The sequence below is a fragment of the Natator depressus genome, chromosome 27, assembly GCF_965152275.1.
Source record: "Natator depressus isolate rNatDep1 chromosome 27, rNatDep2.hap1, whole genome shotgun sequence".
Classification (NCBI taxonomy): domain Eukaryota; kingdom Metazoa; phylum Chordata; order Testudines; family Cheloniidae; genus Natator; species Natator depressus.
The window spans coordinates 14,814,161-14,836,643 of NC_134260.1; the positions used below are offsets into that span (position 1 = coordinate 14,814,161).

Below are 22,483 nucleotides of genomic sequence, written 5' to 3' on the forward strand. Positions count from 1 at the left end.
TGTATTTTGGGAAAAACCTATGATGTAGTCGTGTCATAAGATAACTCTCTTTCCATTCCACTAGCACCTCAGGAGGATGTTAAACAGCAGCTAATAAAGTCAGACATTTTTAAATCAGCAGGTCCAGATAACTTGAATCCAAGAGTTTTAAAAGAGTTGCCTGAGGAGCTTGCTTCCACTGGGGTCCCACAGGTATCTGTTCTTGGCCCTACACTATTTAACGTTTTTATCAATGACCTGGAAGAAAACATAAAATCATCACTGATAAAAGTTTGCAGATGACAAAAATTGGGGGAGTGGTAAATAGCTAAGAGGACAGGTCACTGATTCAGGGTGATAGATCATGTGGTAAACTGGGTGCTAGCAAACACTATGTGTTTTAATATGGCCAAATGTAAACGTATCCATCTAGGAACAAAGAATGCAGGCCACACTTACAGGATGGGGACTCTACCTTGAGAAGCAGAGACTCAAGATTTGTTGGGGGGTTGGATAAACAGCTGAACATGAGTTCCCAGTGTGATGCTGTGGCAAAAAAGCTAACATGACTGCTGCTGGAATCCTGTGTCCAGTTCTGGTACCCACAGTTCAGGAAGGAGGTTGATAAATCGGAGAGGGGTCAGAGAAGAGCCATGAAAATGATTAAAGGGTTAGAAAACCTGCCTGACAGTGAGACTCAAGGAGCTCGATCTATTTCTTTGACCAATGAGCAGGTTAAGGGGTGATCTGATCATGGTCTGCAAGAACCTTCATGGAGAACAAATATTTAATCATGGGCTCCTCAATCTAGCAGGGAAAGGTATAAAGGATCCAGTGGCTAGAAGTGGAAGCTAGACAAATTCAGATTGGAAATAAGGGGTAAATTTTTAATGGTGAGAGTGTCACGGAGTCCCTGGGCGATGCTCTGGAACTGCTCCCTATGAAGCCAGTCAGGACTCTGGGCAAGTCTCCTCTCTGGGAGCAGCCTGTCTGCAGGACACACAGCTCACCCGCCTTCCACCTTCCTGGGTCTGACCTAGGAGCATTCAGCCTCCTCTGCCCCTCCGGGAGCTTCCCACAGCGAATCCACTCAGGCGGGGTCCTGGGGAAGCCAGAGGGTCCTGCCCCCCAACTCCGCAGTCAGACGTGACTCTCAGCCAGCCGGGGAAACAGAAGGTTTATTAGACGACAGGAACATGGTCTAAACCAGAGCTTGTAGGTGCAGAGAACAGGACCCCTCAGCTGGGTCCATTTTGGGGGGCAGTGAGCCAGACAACCCTGTCTGTACTTCACATCCCCAGCCAGCCCCAAACTGAAACTCTCTCCAGCCCCCCCTGCTCTGGGCTTTGTCCCTTTCCCGGGCCAGGAGGGCACCTGATTCCTTTGTTCTCCAACCCTTTAGCTCTCACCTTGCAGGCGGAAGGGCCCAGGCCATCAGTTGCCAGGAGACAGAGTGTCGGCCATTTATGTACCCTGGCCCTTTGCTCTGCAACAATTACACCCCCTTATCCCACCACCTAGAGACTTAAGAAATGCATAGGGGAAACGGAGGCATCTCTACAGTATTCAGAGGAAACATTAAGAACAGTCCCGCTTCCTCACAGAGAGTAATTAACCCTTGGAACAATTCACCAGGGGTTGTGGTGGAGTCTCCAGCACTGATCATTTAAAAATCAAAGCTGTCTGTTGATCTGCTCTAGGATTAGTGTGGGGCAGTGTGGGTCGGAGAGCAGCTCAGACCAGCTGAGGAAAACGGTCCCTTCCAGCCTTGGGATCTATGAGCCTCGGATGCAGAGGGGGCAGTTGGGGCGAGGGAAGGGCCAGTGATGTGTAGGATATCACCAGCACTGGCCCCGCTCCCCTACAGCCTCCGGAGCCCCCCACATCACCAACCCCGGGAAAGACCCCATGGAAAGACCCCGGAGTCACCCTGTGCAGCCACGTCCGGCTGCTATTCCTGAGGGCCCCTCCTTGCTTGGCCCCCCCTCCCCGCCCCCCAGGCCGTGACGGTGGCCAACCCGGGCTGCAGCCCCTCCTCCCGGCGGGGTGAGCTGGCTACGCTCTGCCCCTCGCCATTCAGTGGGAAGGCGAGCGCGGGAGCCCAGATAGAGCCCCTGGCTTCCATCTTCCCAAGCGAGCTGCACCTCCCCCTCGCCAGCTGGTGCCTCCACCCCCCCGGCAGGGCTAAGGCAGCTTAACAGCAACAACAACAAACCCAGCCGGGGGCTGTGCCAGGGCTCCCCGCAGGCACGGCAGCCGGGGGCTTGCCGCGGGCACAGGCCAAGCTGCGGGGAGATGAGCCTAGCTCTGAGTGCCTATCCCTGCCACGCCGGGCACCCGCCTGCAGCACGGGAAGCCTGAGGAGACACCAGTATCCTAAACGCAGGGGGCCCTGCATGGTCCCAGAGGATGCTCTAGGGCGGCAAGGTCGGATCATTAGTGTTTACCCCGGCACCACCGAGAACGAGCCCTTGCAATGGGTCACTAGCGCTAGGCCGGGAGAGCCTTGCTCCTGGGCCCAAGGGGGCATGAGCCAGCACTACCGATCCCCTGGCCTCGCTGCGGCCAGCCTGCCCCATGCGACGGGCTGCTCGTGACTGGCGGGAAGTGCTGCCCAGCAGGGCCAGGAATGGCACCTTGCTGGCGGGCTCCCTGCCAGCGCAGACAGATGGCTTCGAGTGCACAGGCCGCCAAGGAGCAGCCAGCGGGGCCAGCCGGCCTGGTTTCCACCTGCCGGGGGCAGAGCGGTGGCCCCTTTCCCCCCACGGGCAGCGGGCACGTGGCTCGCAGGCTGCCGCCAGCCCAGCGGTGCCTTGGCGGTAGCACTGCGTGCCCCGCGGCCCAGGGGCTGTAAACCCAGCCACGTGCCCCCCGCAGCAGCCATGGCACAGCACCGCCCCATTTGACAGCCCTTGTTTCCATGCCACCAGCGTGGGTCAGCGGCCCGAGGGCAGGAGCGAGGACAGCTGAGGCCATGGCCAGAAAGCCCCAGCTCCGGAGTCTCCTGCCCCCGCCAGGGGAGGCCCCGGGGCCTCGCTCGCTGCTGCGGCTCAGAGCCGGAGGCATTGGGGAATCAAAACCCAATGGCCATGGCTAAGTTCTTGGCTCCCGGAGCTGTAGCTGCTGGCTTGGCCGGGGTGGGGAATTAGTACAGAGTCTGCTCTCGGCAACGCAGGGTCCCCACCAACAACACAGCTGGGGCTCCTGCCCCATGCCCTGCTGTCCCCGGGCTGTGGTGCCCAGCACCAGGGGGTGGCATCATGCCGCAGGCCTGGGCCTGCTGCATGGGCGAGCTGGGGTTCATTAGCGCCAGGCGTTGCTGGGACGAGCCCCCTTTCAGGCCTCATTAAGCCCATCGAGGACACACTGAGGCCTGAAGCCGAGAGTCTTTCAAAGAGCCTTGCCAGCATCGCATCGCCCTGGAAACGCAAACACAGCATCCCAGGGAGCCTCTCCCAGTGCATGCCCTGGGCTCCCTGCTCCTCCCCGGGCACGGGCCAGCTCCGCTGTCGCTCTGGGGGCAATGGCCCCACACTCATGCCTCACGTGTGCCCCCATTCCCGCTGCCCCTCTGTGACGATGTGACGCAGCAGGGAGGGGGGAGTGTTGACCTGGGAATGTGCCCTGGGGACGGGAGACCTGAGAGCCTGTCACCTGAGCCAGGAGGGGGAGGGGGAGGTGACACCTCTGCCCAGGAATGTGGACGGAGGCTGCAGCAGGGAACCTGCTCGGTGGGTTTAGTTTCAGTTTGGGGCTGGGTGGAGGAACACAGGGAACCCCAGGGCTGGGGTCTAAGCTCCCTGCTCCCCCAGAAGGACTTCACTGAGGGGTCCTGGGGGTCCCCACAAGCTCTGTTTTGGACTGTGTTCCTGTTGTCCAATAAACCTTCTGTTTTACTGGCTGGCTGAGAGTCTCAGTGAATCCCAGGAAGAGGGGTGCAGGGCCTGGACTCCCCCACACTCCGTGACAACTGGTGGCAGTGGTGGGATCTACTGCACCCCGTGAACGGCGCTTCCTGCAGTAAGTGACTGGGGAACAGTAAAACGAAGGGGGATTGACGGGGACCAGGCGTGCTGAAGATTCAGAGAGAGACGGTTTCAGGGGGCGGTTAACCCCTGGGAGTGTGTGACCAGAGAGAAGGACTTTTGCAGTAACAGGGTCCCCCGGGGGATTGCAGCGAGCGGTCCCAAGGGGCGGAGGAGTCTGCAGCTCGACCCTGGCAAAGAGGTGGTGACCTCAAGAAGGACTGGCACACTAGGGGCTTTTCCTGGAAACCGTGGACAGCTGCCCGGCCTGCGAGTGGCCAGCCGGGAGATGTACGCTAAACGCCTTAAGAGCGACCTGGTGGAGCTGTGCAGGCAGAGGGGGCTGCGCGTCGGGAGGTCCACCAAGGAACAGCTGATTGCCCAGCTGGAGGAGAGGGATCGCTTGGATGACCCGATCCCTGTCCCTGAGGGAAGCCGCCCGGCGGACGCAGCGTGGGCCCTGGGGCCTGACCAGGCTGGGAGGGGTCAGACTGCTGCCCAGGACACCCCGAGACCCTTCCTACCTATGCCTGGGGGAGGGGTTGTGGGAAGCCCAGCGAATACCGAGGGCCCCCTGACCCCAGCAGCCAGCAGGGGATCCTCCCCGCGGAGCTCCCCATCCCTGGAGCGGATGCGGCTGGAATGGGAGAGGGAGAGGAAAATGAGGGAGCTGGAGGATCATGAAAAACAACGTCAACATGAGGAGAAACAACGTCAACATGAGCAGGAGGAGAAGGAGAAACAACGTCAACATGAGCAGGAGGAGAAGGAGAAACAACGTCAACATGAGCAGGAGGAGAAGGAGAAACAACGTCAACATGAGCAGGAGGAGAAGGAGAGGGAGCGTCAGGAGAAGGAGAGGGAACGTCAGGAGAAGGAGAGGGAGCGTCAGGAGAAGGAGAGGGAACGTCAACATGAGCAGCAGGAGAAGGAGAAACAAAGACAGCATGAGCTGGAGCTGGCCAGGCTGAGGAGCAGTGGGGCCCCGGCTGCGGTGAGTGCGGGGGGACCCAAGACTGCAAGGAGCTTTGATAAGTGCTTCCTGGCCCAGCGGAAGGAGGGGGAGGACATAGATAGCTTCCTGACGGCCTTTGAGAATGCCTGCGAGCTGCACAGGGTTGACCCTGCCGACAGGCTCCAGTTCCTCACCCCCTTACTGGACCCCAAAGCCGTGGAGGTCTACAGCCGGATGACAGGGGCAGAGGCAGGGGACTATGAACTGTTCAAACAGGCCCTGCTCCGTGAGTTTGGGCTGACCCCCGAGATGTACCGGAGAAGGTTCCGGAGTCAGCGTAAAACGCCTGAGGTCACCTACCTACAACTGGTCAACAGGATGCAGGGATATGCCCGCAAGTGGAAAGCGGGGGCCCGAACTAAAGAGGACCTGCTTGACCTGTTTGTACTGGAGCACCTGTATGAACAGTGCCCTTCCGACCTGAGGCTGTGGCTGGTGGACAAAAAGCTCGCGAACCCCCAGCATGCAGGGCAGCTGGCCGACGAGTTTGTGAACAGTCGGTCAGGGGGTAGCCGGGAGGAGTCCCAAAAGAACAGGCCCCCTCCGATGCAGCGAGAGAGTCACCATGGGGCCTCCCAGCGGGGAAATAGGGAGAACCCCCTCCAAAGGGGAACGCCTGGTGTCGGGCCCCTCCGACCCGTTCGAGGGGACCAACGTGACCTGAGCTGCTATCACTGTGGCCAGAGAGGCCACGTACGGGCCCAGTGCCCCGGGCTCAGGGACAAACTGAGCAGACCCAACCTACCCAGGGTTAACTGGGTAGGGACTCAGCTGGACGAGGGGCAGGCGACCCAGGAAAGGGGGGCTACCAGTTTGCCACCTGCTCAGGAGGGAAGAGTACCCCCAGCCAGCCCCGCCAGAGGGCTGGAGGCTCTGGACTCAGGGTGCTCGGTTTACAGGGTGGGTGCGGGGCTGTCCCTCCGGAGAGAGTGCCTTGTTCCCCTGGAGGTGGATGGGAGGAAGGTCAATGGATACTGGGATACGGGCGCGGAGGTGACGCTGGCCCGGCCCGAGGTGGTGGCCCCAGATCGGGTGGTGCCCAACACCTACCTGACCCTGACGGGGGTGGGCGGGACCCCATTTAAGGTGCCCGTGGCAAGGGTACACCTGAAATGGGGGACCAAGGAGGGCCCCAAGGATGTGGGGGTACACCACCATTTGCCCACTGAAGTTTTGATGGGGGGAGACCTAGAGGACTGGCCAAGCGACCCCCAGACCGCCCTGGTTGTGACCCGTAGCCAGAGCCGGCGAGGGGCACTGCGACCTGACCCTGGGGAGGGTACCACACTGGAGGCGCGAGACCCTACTCGGGTGGGGAGGGAGCGCCGAGGGGCACGGCTCAGAGAGGCTGCGGCCTCAGACCTGGCCACGGAGGGGGAACCGGGCCCCATCCCTTCCCCAGCCGCTGAGTTCCAGGCCGAGTTGAGGAAAGATCCCTCCTTGCAGAAGCTCAGGGACCTGGCCGACCTCAGTGAGGGACGGACCATGAGGAGAGGCTGCCAGGAGAGGTTCCTGTGGGAGAAGGGGTTCCTGTACCGAGAATGGGCTCCCCCAGGGGAAGGGGAGTCCTGTGGGATCAGGAGGCAGCTGGTGGTCCCCCAGAAGTACCGCCGCAAGCTCCTGTCCCTGGCCCATGACATCCCCCTCGCAGGGCACCAGGGAATCCGGCGCACCCGGCAGAGGTTGCTACAGAACTTTTACTGGCCCGGGGTCTTCACCACCGTCCAGCAGTATTGCCGATCCTGTGACCCCTGTCAGAGGGTGGGGAAGGCCCGGGACAAGGGGAAGGCGGCGTTGAGACCTTTGCCCATCATAGAGGAGCCTTTCCAGAAGGTGGCCATGGACATCGTGGGGCCTCTCAGCAAGACGACCCGGTCGGGGAAGAAATACATTCTGGTGGTGGTAGATTTCGCCACCCGCTACCCCGAGGCAGCGCCCTTAGCTTCCATTGAAGCAGACACCGTGGCAGATGCGCTCCTGACCATTTTCAGCCGAGTGGGGTTCCCCAGGGAAGTCTTGACAGACCAAGGCTCCAACTTCATGTCGGCCCTGCTCCGGTGCTTGTGGGAGAAATGTGGGGTCCGGCACGACTGGGCCTCAGCGTATCACCCCCAGTCCAATGGGCTGGTGGAGAGGTTTAACGGGACGCTAAAGATGATGCTGAAAACCTTTATGAACCAGCACCCGCAGGATTGGGACAAGTACTTACCTCACCTGCTGTTCGCGTACAGGGAGGTGCCCCAGGAGTCTACCGGATTTTCGCCTTTCGAACTGTTATATGGAAGGAGGGTGAGGGGCCCCCTGGACCTGATGAGAGACGAGTGGGAGGGGAAGGCCACTCCCGATGGAGAGTCAGTGGTGGAGTATGTCCTGACCTTCCGAGAGAGACTGGCTGAACTCATGGGCCTGGCCAGGGAGAATCTGGCCAGAGCCCAGAGGAAGCAGAAGGTCTGGTATGACCGCACGGCGCGGGCCCGTGCCTACGCCACCGGGGATCAGGTGATGGTTCTCATCCCCGTGAGAAAGAACAAACTACAGGCCGCCTGGGAGGGCCCGTTCAAGGTCGTCAAGCAGCTCAATGAGGTAAACTATGTGGTGGAGCTGTCGAACCGGGCCCACCACCGCCGGGTGTACCATGTGAATATGATGAAGCCATATTATGCCAGGGGGAATGTGGTGTTAGCTGTGTGTGGTCAGTGGGAGGAGCAGGGAGATGACCCTTTAGTAGATCTATTCCCTGGGACCAGAGCTGGTTCCCCCCTGGAAACAATCCCCCTCTCGGATCAGCTCACCCCTGCCCAGCAAGCTGAGGTCAGGGGGGTGCTGCATCCGTACCGACAGCTGTTTTCCAACCAGCCTGGACGCACTAATCTGACTGTCCACCGGGTGCAGACAGGGTCGCACCCGCCGATAAGATGCTCCCCCTTCCGGGTCACAGGGAAAACTGCTCAGGACCTGGAAAGAGAGGTCCGGGACATGCTGGCTTTGGGGGTGATCCAGCCATCGGCCAGCCCTTGGGCCTCGCCGGTGGTGCTGGTCCCCAAAAAGGATGGGTCAGTCCGGTTCTGTGTGGACTATCGGAAGCTCAATGCCATCACTGTATCGGATGCCTACCCCATGCCCAGGCCGGACGAGCTCCTAGACAAGCTGGGAGGAGCTCGGTACCTTACCACCATGGACCTTACAAAGGGCTACTGGCAAGTGCCGCTGGATGCAGATGCCCGGCTGAAATCGGCCTTTATCACCCCTCTGGGGCTCTATGAGTTTCTGACCCTGCCTTTCGGCCTCAAGGGAGCGCCGGCCACCTTCCAGCGCCTGGTGGACCAGCTCCTGAGGGGGATGGAGAGTTTTGCCGTGGCATATATTGACGACATCTGTGTCTTTAGCCAGACCTGGGAGGACCACGTGTCCCAGGTTAGACAAGTGCTGGACCGACTCCAGGGGGCTGGGCTGACTGTCAAAGCGGAGAAGTGCAAGGTGGGGATGGCTGAAGTATCTTACCTGGGCCATCGGGTGGGGAGCGGCCGCCTAAAGCCGGAACCGGCCAAGGTGGAGGTGATCAGAGACTGGCCCGCTCCCCACACCAAAAAGCAGGTCCAAGCCTTTATTGGGATGGCAGGATACTATTGAAGGTTTGTGCCTCACTTTAGCGCCATAGCCACCCCCATCACTGAGCTATGCAAGAAGGGGAAGCCAGACAAGGTGGTCTGGACCGAGCAGTGCCAGGAGGCTCTCCGGGCGCTGAAGGAGGCTCTGGTCAGTGGCCCAGTTCTGGCAAACCCAGACTTTGACAAGCCCTTTGTGGTGTTCACCGACGCCTCCGACACGGGACTGGGGGCGGTGTTAATGCAGGAGGATGAAAAGGGGGAGAGACACCCCATCGTGTACCTGAGCAAGAAGTTGCTACCCCGGGAGCAACACTACGCGGCCATCGAGAAGGAGTGCCTGGCCATGGTGTGGGCCCTCAAGAAACTAGAGCCCTATCTCTTCGGGCGACACTTCACCGTCTACACCGACCACTCTCCCCTGACCTGGCTGCACCAGATGAAAGGAGCCAACGCCAAGCTCCTGAGGTGGAGCCTGCTCCTGCAGGATTACGACATGGACGTGGTCCATGTGAAGGGAAGTGCCAACCTGATAGCGGATGCGCTGTCCCGGAGAGGGGGCCCCGAACTTCCCCAGGTCACTGGTCACAGTGACCCCGCTCAGTTCAGTCTCGAAGGGGGGAGAGATGTGACGATGTGACGCAGCAGGGAGGGGGGAGTGTTGACCTGGGAATGTGCCCTGGGGACGGGAGACCTGAGAGCCTGTCACCTGAGCCAGGAGGGGGAGGGGGAGGTGACACCTCTGCCCAGGAATGTGGACGGAGGCTGCAGCAGGGAACCTGCTCGGTGGGTTTAGTTTCAGTTTGGGGCTGGGTGGAGGAACACAGGGAACCCCAGGGCTGGGGTCTAAGCTCCCTGCTCCCCCAGAAGGACTTCACTGAGGGGTCCTGGGGGTACCCACAAGCTCTGTTTTGGACTGTGTTCCTGTTGTCCAATAAACCTTCTGTTTTACTGGCTGGCTGAGAGTCTCAGTGAATCCCAGGAAGAGGGGTGCAGGGCCTGGACTCCCCCACACTCCGTGACAGGGGGTTAATCCGAACAGGCTGAGCTCTCTCGGGGCAGGAGCAGACGAGGTCGGTGGACGGTTTTTTGACACTTTCCACCAACTGACAGGTCAGCAGGAAGACGTGAAGATACTTTTCCCTCCTCTGGGCCGCGCATAGATTGTGCACAATGTGGATAGGAGTGAGCGGCGCGCTTGGAGAGAGATCCCAGCCCCCGCCCTCGCCGGGGGCCGTTACACCAGTGTCTCCACCTTAGACCTCAGGCAACGAATCTGTCATGGAGTCTGTGATTTTAAGAGACCTCCGTGACCCCGCGAAAATGCCAGTAATTCAGATGTGGGGCTCGGGTTTCAGCCCCTGGCGACGGAGCTTGGGCTTGGGCAAAAATAAACCCGCGATTTCTGGTTTGTTGCCTGTGTCCCGTCCGTGACTTTTCATAAAAATACCTATGCCAAACCCGGAGCCTTCCGGGCCCATCCTGCCCAGGGAGAGCGTTCCTGATCACCATCACTGCTCCCCCGGGGCGCCGGGGGGTGACCAGACACACCAAGCCTTCTCACACCCCAGGTGCCCCTTGGACACAGCCCATCCCCCACAGTGGCAATGGGGAGCAGCATTATTTGGAAACGACCAGTCATCTTTATAGTGGGGGCCAGAGGGGGTGCTGGGATAGGCTGGGGGTAACGCAGGGGGCCTGGCTGGGCTGGGGGGGTAGCCCCCATGAGCTGGGGATCCTTGAGCCGTCTCCCAGAAGCAGCAAGAAGGGGACATGCCCGGCAGCTCCCTGGATCCCGGGGCACTAATGAAGTCATCCCCTCCCCAACCCCCCTGGGTCTGCGGGGACCCAGCGCAGGCACACACAGGGCCCCCCTTTCGCAGGTCCTGGGGTGGGGGCGGGTTATTGCACTTGGCTCAACAATAGAAGACCAATCCCCAGCCTGAGGGTTGTGGGGGGCTCTGTGGTCTGCGTGGCCAGGGATCCCTGCTACTGACCCCACCCCACAGCTGCAGAAGGGGGTCACGCAGGGCAGCTGGCTGGGGCTGAGGTCACGGATCCCTGATATCGATACCTCCCCCCCCACACACCCCAGATGCAGTTTTGCTACTACCCAGAACCTGGAGGGGGGGAGAGAAAAAGCTGCGGGGGGGGGGGGGGAGAGATGGCAGCTTGCTCCGGAGGGAACCCGGCCCCAGAGGAGGGGTCCCCTCTAAGCCCGCCCGGAGAGTCCAACCCTATTGTCCAGTAGGACCACAGCCCTGCCCAGCCCCGGGGCGCAGAGGGGGGCCCCCCAGTCCTGCCCAGCCCTGGGGCGCAGGCGGGCCCCCCCAGCCCTGCCCGGCCCTGGGGCGCAGGCGGGGTCCCCCCCAGCCCTGCCCAGGGCCCCCCCGGCTGCGCCCGGCGAGACTCACGGGTGCCATCGAAGCGCGTGGCGATGGTGTCCAGGAAGGTGTTCTGCGGGGCCAGCAACCCCTTCATCACCGGCATGGCCCCGCCGCCGCCCGCCCGCCCGCTCGCTCCCCGGCCCGGCCCGCGGGCTGCCAGCTCGGGCAGCGGGCTCCGGCGGCAGGTGCAGCCCCCGCGCCGCCCCGCTCCGCCCCGCGCTAATCCCGGCCGGGCTCTCGGCGCGGCCCCGCCCCGGGGGACCCTGCAGGCGGCAGCCGTGCGGGGGGGGACCTGAGCCCAGGGATGTGCCGGGAGCGGGGGGCCCTGCACCCAGGGACCTTCCGGGGGGGGGGGCGGGACTCTGCACCTATAGATATGGGGGGAGAGGGAACCCTGAGCCCAGGGACCTGCTGGGGGGGGACACCCCGCACCCATGGACAGTGCTGAGGGGGGAAGGGCTCTGCAGCCAGGGACTGTGCAGGTGGGAGGGGGGACCCTGACAGTGCGGGGGGGGGGAAGGGCTCTGTACCCAGGGACCTTCCCGGTGGGGGGACCCTGCACCTATAAACATGGGGGGAGTGGGGACCCCGCACCCATGGACAGTGCTGAAGGGGGAAGGGTTCTGCACCCAGGGACTGTGCAGGTGGGAGGGGGGACCCTGAGAGTGCGGTGGGGGGGAAGGGCTCTGCACCCAGGGACCATGTGGGGGGAGGGGGGACCCTGACAGTGCGGGGGGGGGGAAGGGCTCTGCACCCAGGGACCATGGGGGAGGGGGGACCCTGACAGTGCGGGGGGGGGGGAAGGGCTCTGCACCCAGGGACCGTGGGGGGAGGCTCTGGGGTTGCTGCCCCACCCTGAAGCAGGTTTCCCTTCCCACTGCCCTGGCTGAGCTCACGTCAGTTCAGAGCAGAGTGGGGCCCAAGAGGGGCTGAGCGCCCTGCCCCTTGGTGCATCCCCGGGGCTGACACTGCAGCGCGTTGGCTGGTGGTGCTGAAATCTCGGCTCCGTGCCAGGGCTCCCTGCCAGTTCCAGGTGCCACAGCCTGGGCAGGGAGGCCGTGGGGAGGCCTAGGGCTCGTGCTGCTTTCATTGACCCTCAGAGAGCGGTTCCAGCAGTGCAGCCCTGTGGGGACGCTCAGGGCGGCTCAGCCTGGCCTGCCAAGCAGAGACCGGCCGCGCCGGCCTTAGGTGGAGCGGGTGGCTGGGTACAGCCTGGTCCTTGGAGAACTCGCTGGCCTCCCGCCCTGGCCTGGCGTCTCCACAGGGAGTTCCAGGGGGAGCAATAAAGGGGCTCCCAAAGGATCCCAGCGCAGACTCCTCTTGCCCCCCTGCAATGCCCGTGTCTCCTCCCCTGCCCAGTTCCATGAGCGTAGCCCTCTGCAGCACAGGGTGACCCTCATAGGCAGCCCCCCAGCCCCACTGAGGAATTTTGCCCTGTGACCCAAAGACTGGGCGGTGGCCAGGGGAGGAGCGTAGGGTTTCCCATCAAACCTTGAACCCAGTGAGGGCAGGGGCCAGCGGTGCCATGGCCCAGGAAGGGGTCAGAGCGGAGGGCGCTGGGGTGGGTGTAGGAATGGGAGTCTGGCTGCAGTGGGATGTCCTAGAGGAAGGCTGGCCCAGCGGGCAGGGCAGGAGCCCGGGAGACCCAGCTTTGAGTTCTTGCTCTGCCACACTCCCGTGGGCACTGGGGCCACTCACGTCATGGCCCTGTTCCTCAGCTCCCAGCGGTGCAAGGGAGCCTGAGTCCTGCCCTGCGCCGGGTGGATGGGGCAGGGCTCAGCTCCGGCAGGTCTGGGGCTGGCTCAGCACCACGGGGACGAGGGGGGCTGGGAACCCAGCGCAGCGAGGCCAGTTTATTTTCCAACACTGCCCTCTGGCTGCCAGCGCTGCCCAGCCCCCGCGCTGGGGGCGGGGCGGGAGGGGGAGCCGTTCAGACACCGAGCAATAGATTTGAGCATCTGCTGCATAAATCGGATGCTGCGAGCCGCGGACCACCAGCCCGGGAAGCGCCCCCCAGCCACACCCCCTGCTGCCGGCTAGCGGGAGAACAGCCCCCTGGGTGCTCCTCGGGGCTCAGGCCTAAGCCGTCCCAGCCAGGCCCGTGCAGCCAGCTCACCCGCTCCCAGGCCGGCCTGGCCCTGCCCAGCGTTCGGCCTGCGGGCCAAGGGGGCGGTTCCCAGGTGCGCAGCTCGTTGGCAAACCTGCTCCTAGGCTCCTTCGCTCTTTCTCGAGAGACCCTCCCCTTAGCCACGGGCTCCTGGGGCAGGGAAGGCAGCCGGGGGAGCTGCCGTGTTCCTCACCCCACTCAGCGTGGCCCCAGCACCTCCTCCCTTCTGCTCCAGCCCAGGGCCACCAGGCCCCTCACACCCACATAACGGCAGCTGGCTGCTGGAGCCTCTGGCCGGACCCCTGGGCACCCCATCTCTCCCCCCTAGCCGCGGTGTTCCTGGGAAACAACATGCCAGGCAGACAGCTGGGAGCATCAGGCTGGGTTTATTTGTAAACGGCCCGTGGTGCCCGCAGTCATTAAAAGAGTCGCCGCGGTTCCTCCCCCGCCCCCCCGGGCTGCGGCTCCCCTGGCCACTTCAGGAAAAGCTCCTTGCAGCCCCCCCGCACTGGCCCTTGCCCTTGCTGGCCCAGGCACTCCCTGGTGTTGGTGGGGACAGACTTGGTGGCACACGTGGCTGGAGGCAGCAGGGTGTCGGTGCCGGAGGGGCCGGGGGAGGCGGCCCGGCAGGCCGGGGCTGGCTGCTCTGGCGCCAGCTCTGCCCGCTTGCCCATGGTGAGGATGCCGGCGGCGTGCTTGCCCGGGCCATGCAGCAGGTCATAGAGCTGGCTCTGGAAGGCCCGCGAGCCGCTCTTCCTCTTGCCCATGGTGAGGATGCCAGCGGCGTGCTTGCCCGGGCTGTGCAGCAGGTCGTAGACGCGGCATGGGCAGGTCTTCTGGCGGCAGCAGACGGGCACACTCTCCCGGGCCGCAGCCAGCGAGCAGAGCAGTGCCAGGAGCAGGAGGCAGGAGGGCCTGTGGAGCTGCAGGTGCAAGAGGCAGGCATTAGCGCAGGGACAGGCTGGCATTGATGGGGTTAAACCCAGAGACACCCCAGCCCCCCTCTGCAGATCTCAGAGCCAAAGCTGCAAAGAAGCTGGTTCCCCCACAAAAGGAGCCACCAGGTGGGCTCAGCCCAGGGGCCCATCTAGCCTGGCATCCTGGCTCTGACAGCCCCAGCAAGACGCCCTGCAGTACCGGGCTGCCCAGCTCCGGGAACCCTGCCCCTGACCCCACTAGCGACAGGTTAGTTGGTGCCCAGCGACCAGCTTGTCCCAGCCTGTGGGGGGCCCCCAACAAGCTGTCCCAGCCCACCACCCACACCTCGCACCCCATCCACACCCTCTCCCAGCAAACCCCACGTGGGCGCCACCTTGCTCCCCTGCCCCACTGTGAACCCTCAACAAACACTTCCCCTAAAAGACCCAGCATGCCCCACTCTCCCATAGCCATCCCCCAGGCTTCTCAGCTGCACTAGCTGGGCTGCATGATCCTCCCATGGCAGGACTAGAACCCAGGAGTCCTGAGCCCCTGCCCTAACCACTAGCCCCCACTGCCCTCCCAAAGCCAGGACTTGAACCCAGGAGTCCTGCCTGTCATATGCCCTTTGCACAGGCCCTAGCAACCTGCTCCAAAATCCAAGACAAAGAGACCAGACACACACACAGTCCCCTGCCCCTCACCCCATGGCAACACTGCAGCCCCCGCCCCTTTCCATGTGGGAGAAGCAGCCGCGGCGGCTGCAATTAGCGCTAATTGGCCCCCTGGCTGGCAGAGGGTGCGTCATGGAGACCAAGCTGCCCCTGGGGAGCCCTCCGGGGTGAGGCAGAGACTGGTGCAGGTGGGAAGCTCACCCCATTTCGTGCATGGCCAGCGGGGTCAGGCTCCAGCTGCTGCAGGCTCTGGGCAGGGTCGGGAAGGGGTTAAATAGAACAGCTGCCGGGTCTCCCTTTAACGCTGAGTGGGGCTCGGTTCTGCAACACCCAGCGCTCAGCGAGGTCACAGTGTCCCCGTGCAACGCACGTGCATCGCACCGTGAGGCTGAGTGGGGAGCAGTTCACACAGCGGACGCAAGGCCACAGTTGAAAGGCCAGGGTGGCTTGGGCCACAGGTGCCAGGCGGGGCAGACCCAGGCCCAGCGTGTAGCCCTAGGAGGTGGTTTCACCTCGCTTGCCCAAGCAGGTCTTTGCCTCCCCAACGTCCTATGTGGCCCAGCAGGCCGGCTCCAGGGCTCGTGTGGCAGGGGAGGGGGCATCCCGGGGGGCTCTGGGACCCCTCTGGGATCAGGAGAGACACTGGGAACGGACACAGCAGACACCATTTGCACCCCGGCCTGCGTCCCCCGAGGGCAGGATGGGCTGGGCTCCTCCCCAGAGCTGCCCACCAGGGGGGTGCATGGGGCGGGGAACTGTGGAGACATGCCAGCCCTTGGAGCTGCGGCTGTCAGGGTTTCCCCAGCGAATGCGGCAGGGAAGTGTGAACCTCCCGGGTTCAAGGCCCCCATCGCGCCACCCCCTGGTCACCGTGCTCCCCCTCGTGCTGCACGCCTGCCCCTTCCCCAACCGTGCCCTTCCTGGGGCGAGCCCTCCCTGCACTACGGCTGCTCTTCTGCCCAGCCCAGCCCTGGGGGCCAGGCCCTGGCGCCGTACCTTGCCGTTGGGCATCTCCATGGGTCCGAGGTGTCTGCGAGGGCCTGAGCGCAGCTATGGCATGGCCCGGTGAGGCGCAGCGATGCCCTGAGCTGCTCTCCCTGGCAGTCCAGGGTTTTATAGGGCCAGGCTGCCCCACAGCTCATTCTCTGCCCTCCCCAGCCCCCGCACACTGGTGCTGCCAAAAATAGCCCCTGGCAGCTGCGGGGCCGGGGCTGCAGGACGGGCCAGGCTCTGGGAGACACGCGCCCATTGTTCCCCGTTGCTTGGAGACGGGCAAGGCCCGTTCCCTCATTTGTGGCTCCCCATTATGCGGCGGCCGGAGCCAAGTGGCTGGTGGTCGTGCTGGATGGAGACAGGCCGTGTAGCCCGGTGCTAATGAGCCGGTAACTTCCTAAGGAATCTGCCAGCCAGCCCGGCACAAAGCTGCCGGAAGGTCAGCGGCAGGGAGGGGTGGGGGGACGGGGCCCCATTAGGCTAATTACCTTGCCCCAACAAAGGGCGCCCGGCAGCCGAGCCGCGTCCGTCCCTGACGAGTCAGAGGCGCTGGCGTGGCCGCACATGTCCATGGCACGGTGCACCTCCGAGCCCCCGGAGCACCAGGCCCTGCAGGCAGAGACCACGGGGGGACACTGGAATATCTGTTGTCGAGGGGGCGCTGGTGATGGAAACCCCAGATTTGGGTTATTACTTCTCCAAGCCAGGGGCAGCACCGCCATTGCCAGCACCACTGCCCACCCCCCATTTCCAGCCCCAAAGGAGGCCCCTGCTCAGCCCTGGGGCCCTGTCAGTCCTCACCCTGCCTGTGGGTCAGGCCCCGTGGCCTGGGAGAGGGCATCTGGGGTCCATCAGACTCCCCCAGCTGGATTTGGACAGCCACAGCTCAGCACAAGAACCACCGCGTGGCAACCCCCGGGCCGGCATCTGTGCCCAGCCGTGGGCACCTCGCTGCAAGCTGGATCGTGCTTGGGGAGCGGTGGTGGGGTGCCCCTAGGGACAGGCTGCTCAGTCCCATGGCACAGGGCAAACCCTCTATCACCCCGCTCCAGGAGTCCCCGCTGCATCCAGACAGGCCATGGCAGGGTGGGGGCTCCCCGCGGCTCCTGCCTCAGCCAGGAGGGGCACGAGGGGAACATGAGGCCCCCTCTGCACCCACCACTTGCAGAACGGCCCCGTGGCCACAGCTCAGCGGCGAAACGTCCTGTTTCCACGCACTGCCAGGCACCCTCCCCAGGGAGCTGGCCCAGCTGCTTTCCAGGGCTGTGGGGGGGTGACCTCCATCCCACCCCTCAGGCCAGCTGGGCCCCGGCTATCAACAGCATCCCAGGCCACATGGGCCCACAGGAGCCACCCAGCGCCGGTGGAAGCAATGTCCTTGGTGGGGCCAGGCCCTCCCCTGGCCTGGCACCAGCTAACGGCAGGAAGACCAGCGCGGGACACACCTGCAGGGACACACCTGCTTCCACTAGCCCTGAGCTGGCCCCCTCAGGTGGGGCTGCAGGGGGCTTTGGCCGGAGGTGTCCGGCTAAGATGGGGCTGTCGCAGTGGTGGGGTGTGTCTGCATGGGGGGGCACGGCTGTCCGTGCAGCACACAGGGGCCCTAGCTTGAGGCTGGCATGATGAGAAATGAGCCCTGACGGACCGTGCCCTGCAGAGGATTGGGCAGAGGGCAGAGATATCCCCTGTGGGTCAATGACCCAGAGCCACCCCATCACCCCTGTTGGACCTGGGGAGAGGCTGGGAGGACAGGGTGTCAGCCCCAGGGCACCAAGGGCAGGAGATGACTGGGCAAATGACTGGGGGGGGGGCACCTGGCCCTGCGGCTACTCTGACCTGGCCGGAGAGCGGGGCCGGGAGCCCAGGCCGGCCCAGAGTCACAGCAGTGAATGGCTGCACCTCTGGCTGCTCCTTCCCTGGACCTGGTGTCCCGACCCAGCCGCTGCCTCCTTCCTGGGCCCCTTCAGGACATCGTGGTCACCATGCAAGCAGCGAGTGTCCCCCCTGCAGCAGGAAAACCCCTCGGGCTGGGGCCACTGCAATCCTGGGGGGCGGCGGGCATGTACAGCCTGTGCCCCAGGCCTGCCCCATGCCGGGCCCAGCATGGCTCCTGGCTGCCCCGTGACCCATTGGAGCTGAGCTCCCCCAGACCCACACATGGCTGACCCCACCCTGCCTCTGGCCCTCCCTGCCTCACAGACCCACAGACAGAAACAGCAGCCGTGGCACCAGCTTGGGGTTTGCTCTTTATAACGCTGCAACTCTGACCCTGCTCTGAACGCCCTGGGGGGCTGCTCCCAGTTTCTGCTGCCTGTCTGGAGACCCCACGCGGCTCAGTGCTGGTTTCTCGGGCTCCCGCTGGGCCGGGCAGCCCCCTATTGCTCTGGGTCTCCACCCTGCCGCCCGATTCACCCCAGCAGGAACCCTTGTAATCGCGCCTGACCCCCTGGGGCAGTTCCCTGCCCAGCCCCACGGCCAGGCCCCTGCTCCAGGCTGCGCTCACCAGCTCAGCCCTGGGCCCTGACCCCCAGGTGGGGCTGGGGAGGCAGCCCATGAGCCAGGGCACGGTTTCGGCTGCCTGGCCCCTGAGCCCCATCCAGGAATGTTCTCTACGGCAGATGGGCCAGAGGAGGGCGGGGGGCTGGGAAAAGCAGGAACCTTCATGGCCCCTCCCAGCCCCACGGCAGCTCAGCGGCTTTGGGCCAAGGACGGAGGCTCAAGGCTGAGCCCAGAGCAGGCAAAGAGCCCAGCTCTGAGCCGGGACCCTCGGGGGTGGCGGGGCTTTGGCAGGCCGGTGGCGAGACGGAGCAGACGTGAGCCCCGCTCGGTGCCCAGAGAGCCCCTCTCTGAGACCCCCACGTCCGCAGGCTGGGTGCCCAGGGGGTCCGGTGACGCTCTGTAACGCGCTGGCATAACCCCGCAGTGCAGACGCAGCCGATGCCCTCCAAAGGGGGGTTCCATCGTGGGGCGAACACCAACTGCCCACGTGACGGTACCCCCGGCTGCAGCTGCACTGGTGGGGGGAGGGCGGCCCAGCTGCAGCCGGGGGGTACCGTCACGTGGGCAGCTGGTGTGAGTGCTAACTCTGCCCCCACCCGAATCAACCCATCTGGATCGCCCCGGGACGGCCCGGGCAGCCCCCACCCCGCCGACAGCCGGGCTCCTGTCTTCCACGTGCACAGTCAAAGGCCTGGGAGTTCTGGGGCGGGGCCGGTGCCCGTACAATCCTGGGTCCGTGGCAGGAGCGCTGGGGGCCCCGGGCTCAGTCCTGGCCCCCATGCCCTGCCCCGCGGTCAGCAGGACCCGGTGTCGCTGCCTCCTTCTGTCTCGGAGATGGGCTCCAGCGGGGTCCGGGCCCGGGCGAGGTCGGGGGAGGCAGAGCCATTCCTGCCGATGCCACACGACTGCCCCGCGTTGTGGATCTGCCACAGGTTGTCCAGAGCTTCCGCCTTGGCCTGCTTCAAGAGATCTGCCTGGCCCTGCAGCGGGGAAAGGCCATTGGTCAGGGGGCGTGTGGGGCGGGGGGGACCCCATCAGTACAGCACCCAATGGGCACCCCCCACCCACGGGGCCTGGCTCCTTCGAGGTCTCCGTGCTCTGGGGGAGCAGCCTGGACCCAGGGGCACACCGCTCCTGCAGCGGCTGGAGAGCAAGGGGCAGGGGCTCCCCCCTGCCAGCGGGTGCTGGCCGCTGGGCTGCGGGGAGGGGGGCCCGACGTACGACACGCAGAGACCCTAACCCAGCCGAGCCAGCTCCCCTCTCCAGGCAGAGTCACTGCTCCCTAAAGCACAACCCCCCCTCCCATGAGACGAGCTGCGTCCCCCCGCCCCAGCCCTGCCCGGAGCCTCGGGGGCTAGAAGGGAGCCGCGTGATCCTCTCATCTGACCTCCTGCACAGACCCTCGCCCCCGGCTGAGTCCCTGACGCCTCGGCTCACGGGTCAGCCACGCGACAGCAAGTCCCCCCTTTCACACCCGCCTCACAGCCAGCTCCAGGCATTCGGGTCAGCACAGGCCGGAATCCCACCCACCCGTGGCCTCTGTGGGGTGAACGGGGGGCAGGGGGATCTCAGCCCAGCCCCTCGGTGGGACAAGGCTCCACCCCACAAGTGGCACCGAGAGCGGACAATAAATGCGGAGATCTACCTGTGCAGGCCCAATCCTGCTGCGGGCCCAGCAAGCTCAGTTCCCAGGGGCCCTGAGAGGAGCGGACACACCCTACAGCTGGCAGGACATGGTCCTTAAGGGATCACGGCGACGCCGTCCCCCCGCCCCCCATCGCTCCGGGTCGAGGTGCGTTTACATGGCACGTGGGGGGGCCCTGCTATCCAGCGCCAGCAGAGCCTGGGGCTGGGGGTCACCTGCCCAACCCGGCACATACAGGGCCCCAGCCACACCCGGCCTCCTTCGCCGCTCACTAGCCCCTATGGGCTACTGCTCTGGTGCCACCTGGAGTCCACTCTGCGCCTCCCGCGGCCAAGCCCCAGCTGGCTCCCTGGGCAGGCAGCGGCCAGCAGGAGGCAGCGTTTACACGCCCAGCGGCGGTGGGGTGTCGTGCGGGGGGGGAAGCGGCTCCGGGCAGCGGCACCAGACCAGCCCGGCGTGCACCTGTCCCCACAGAGCCCCTTTCCGGGCAGGGACGGGGAGCCCCGAGAACCAGCCAGGACGCAGAGCCCGGCCGCCGGCACGGTGCTGGGAACCCCCCGCCGTGAGCTGGGGCCGAACCCGCGACCCCGGGCGCACAGCGCCTGAGCCAGGGGAGCAGCTCCCTTCGCTGGCGGCAGCAGCGGGCTGTTCTCCTCTCTGCGGGCAGCCGCGGGAACCACACTCGCCGCAGACATGGCCCACCCGTGTGCCAGGGGCACGGGAACACTTCGTACAGTGGGGGGTGGGGGGGGCTGAGAGCTATTGAACCAAACTCAACCCTGTACATGATGGAAACCACATCAAGCCAGGGGGTGCAGCAGCCCCTCCAGTTCCGGCCCCTACACCCGTGTGGCACTGCCCCCTACTCTCCCCAGCTCAGCACCATAGGGCCCCCTTAGCCATCGCCCAGCTCCGAGGGATGCTCGCTCCCCAAGACGGCCTGTGCCCCACACAGCCCCTAGATGGCAGCACGGGATCACTGTACAGCACCTTGATCCAACCTGCCCCTGACGGTCCCATGCGAGCAGGGCCCGGGTCTCCCCAGGGCCCACCCCATGCCCAGAACAATGGGGCCCCGGTCCAGGCCCAGGCAGGGCAGAGCCCAGTCCAGGGGGCACAGAGCTGTCCTCACCTGTGTGTGCCCCATGGCACCCCCCTGCACAGCCCAGCAGGGACCATGTGAGCCAAACTGTGGCAGCCAGGCCTGCGGGGGAGGCCAGGATGCCGGGGTTCGCCTCATCCCCCAAGAACAGCTCAGGGGATCCTTGTGTGACGAAGTGGGACTGTTCTTAATGTTTCCTCTGAATAGCGTGGGGGTGCCTCAGTTTCCCCTAGGCAGTTCTTAAGTATCTAGGGGGTGGGGTAAGGGTGTATGATCATTGCAGAGCCCTAGAGGGCAGGTGTGTGCAGGGGTCTGGACACAGAGAATGGCCAACACCCTGTTTCCTGGCAACTGATGGCCTGGGCCCTTCCCCACTGCAAGGTGAGAGCTAAAGGGCTGGAGAACAAAGGAACCAGGCAACCTCCTGGCCCGGGGAAAGGAACAAAGCCCAGAGGAGGAGGGGCTGGGGGGAGTTTCAGTTTGGGGCTGGCTGGGACATGGAGTGAAGGGCAGACGTGGTTGTCTGGCTCACTGCCCCCCCCCCAAAATGGACCCAGCTGAGGGGTCCTGTTCTCTGCACCTGCAAGCTCTGTTTTAGACCATGTTCCTGTCGTCTAATAAACCTTCTGTTTTACTGGCTGGCTGAGAGTCCCGTCTGACTGCGGAGTTGGGGGGCAGGACCCTCTGGCTTCCCCAGGACCCCGCCTGAGTGGATTCGCTGTGGGAAGCGCACGGAGGGGCAGAGGATGCTGAATGCTCTGAGGTCAGACCCAGGAAGGTGGAAGCTGTGTGAGCTGTGTGTCCTGCAGACAGGCTGCTCACAGAAAGGAGACTTCCCCAGAGTCCTGCCTGGCTTCATGGGGAGCAGGTCCAGAGCATCGCCCGGGGACTCCGTGACAACTGGTGGCAGAGGTGGGATCTACTGCACCCCGTGGATGGCGCTTCTTGAAGTAAGTGACTGGGGAGCAGTAAAATGAAGGGGGATTGACGAGGACCAGGCGTGCTGAACGCTCAGAGAGGAGCGGTTTCGGGGGGCGGTTAACCCCCGGGAGTGTGTGACCAGCGAGAAGGATTGTGCAGTAATGGGGTCCCCCGGGGACTGCAGTGAGCGGTCCCAGGGGCGGAGGAGTCTGCAGCTCGACCCTGGCAAAGAGGTGGTGACCTCGAGAAGGGCTGGCACACGAGGGGTTCTCCCTGGAGACCGTGGGGAGCTGAGAGCACACAGGCCTGTGAGTCCACAACAACTTGGGAAGAGCGGAGTGATGGTCTGTCACCGTCTTCTTAAGAAGGACATTGTAACCCTGTACAGAAAGAGAGGGTTATACATTGGAAAGTTCACCAAGGCAGAGTTAATCGTGCAGCTGGAGGAGGATGACCGCTCTAAGGGACAGATTCCTGACCCCAAATGGGGCTATAGCAGGATCTGGGAGCAGCTGGAGTAGTAGCCAGGCATCCCCAAGACTCCTGACCCCGACCAGACGAGGGTCTTCACGATCGGGTTCCCCATCCGGGGATCGGAGACGGATGGGATTGG

The 22,483-nt window shown here is 64.0% G+C and overlaps 3 protein-coding genes across 4 annotated transcripts in view; all 3 read right to left on the minus strand.

The window, feature by feature from the left end:
• Positions 1 to 11,114, minus strand: part of KCNH4 (potassium voltage-gated channel subfamily H member 4) — a 31,443-nt gene extending 20,329 nt beyond the window's left edge. Inside the window, exon 1 of the mRNA XM_074940433.1 lies at positions 11,039 to 11,114. Coding sequence (XP_074796534.1) covers positions 11,039 to 11,114 — 76 coding nt within the window. The remainder of the gene's footprint in view (positions 1 to 11,038) is intronic.
• A 2,467-nt stretch (positions 11,115 to 13,581) lies between these two features.
• Positions 13,582 to 18,710, minus strand: HCRT (hypocretin neuropeptide precursor). The gene is given in 3 exon segments (XM_074940421.1): positions 13,582 to 13,647; positions 13,649 to 14,041; positions 16,192 to 18,710. Coding segments are annotated over 3 exon segments (678 nt in total). The 5' UTR covers positions 16,426 to 18,710; the 3' UTR covers positions 13,582 to 13,596.
• A 17-nt stretch (positions 18,711 to 18,727) lies between these two features.
• The window catches only part of LOC141978384 (inactive phospholipase C-like protein 2), a 30,594-nt gene continuing 26,838 nt past the window's right edge, over positions 18,728 to 22,483 (minus strand). The window contains exons 6-7 of one of the 2 annotated variants that reach the window (XR_012636379.1): positions 21,530 to 22,250; positions 19,052 to 19,182 (exon numbers count right to left, since the gene is read on the minus strand). Coding sequence is in view for 1 of the 2 variants with exons in the window: in XM_074940422.1 (XP_074796523.1) it covers positions 18,997 to 19,182 (186 nt within the window). In the remaining variant the exon portion in view is untranslated. Of the gene's footprint in view, positions 19,183 to 21,529; positions 22,251 to 22,483 lie in introns of both variants that reach the window. The other variant, XM_074940422.1, reaches the window with a different exon arrangement.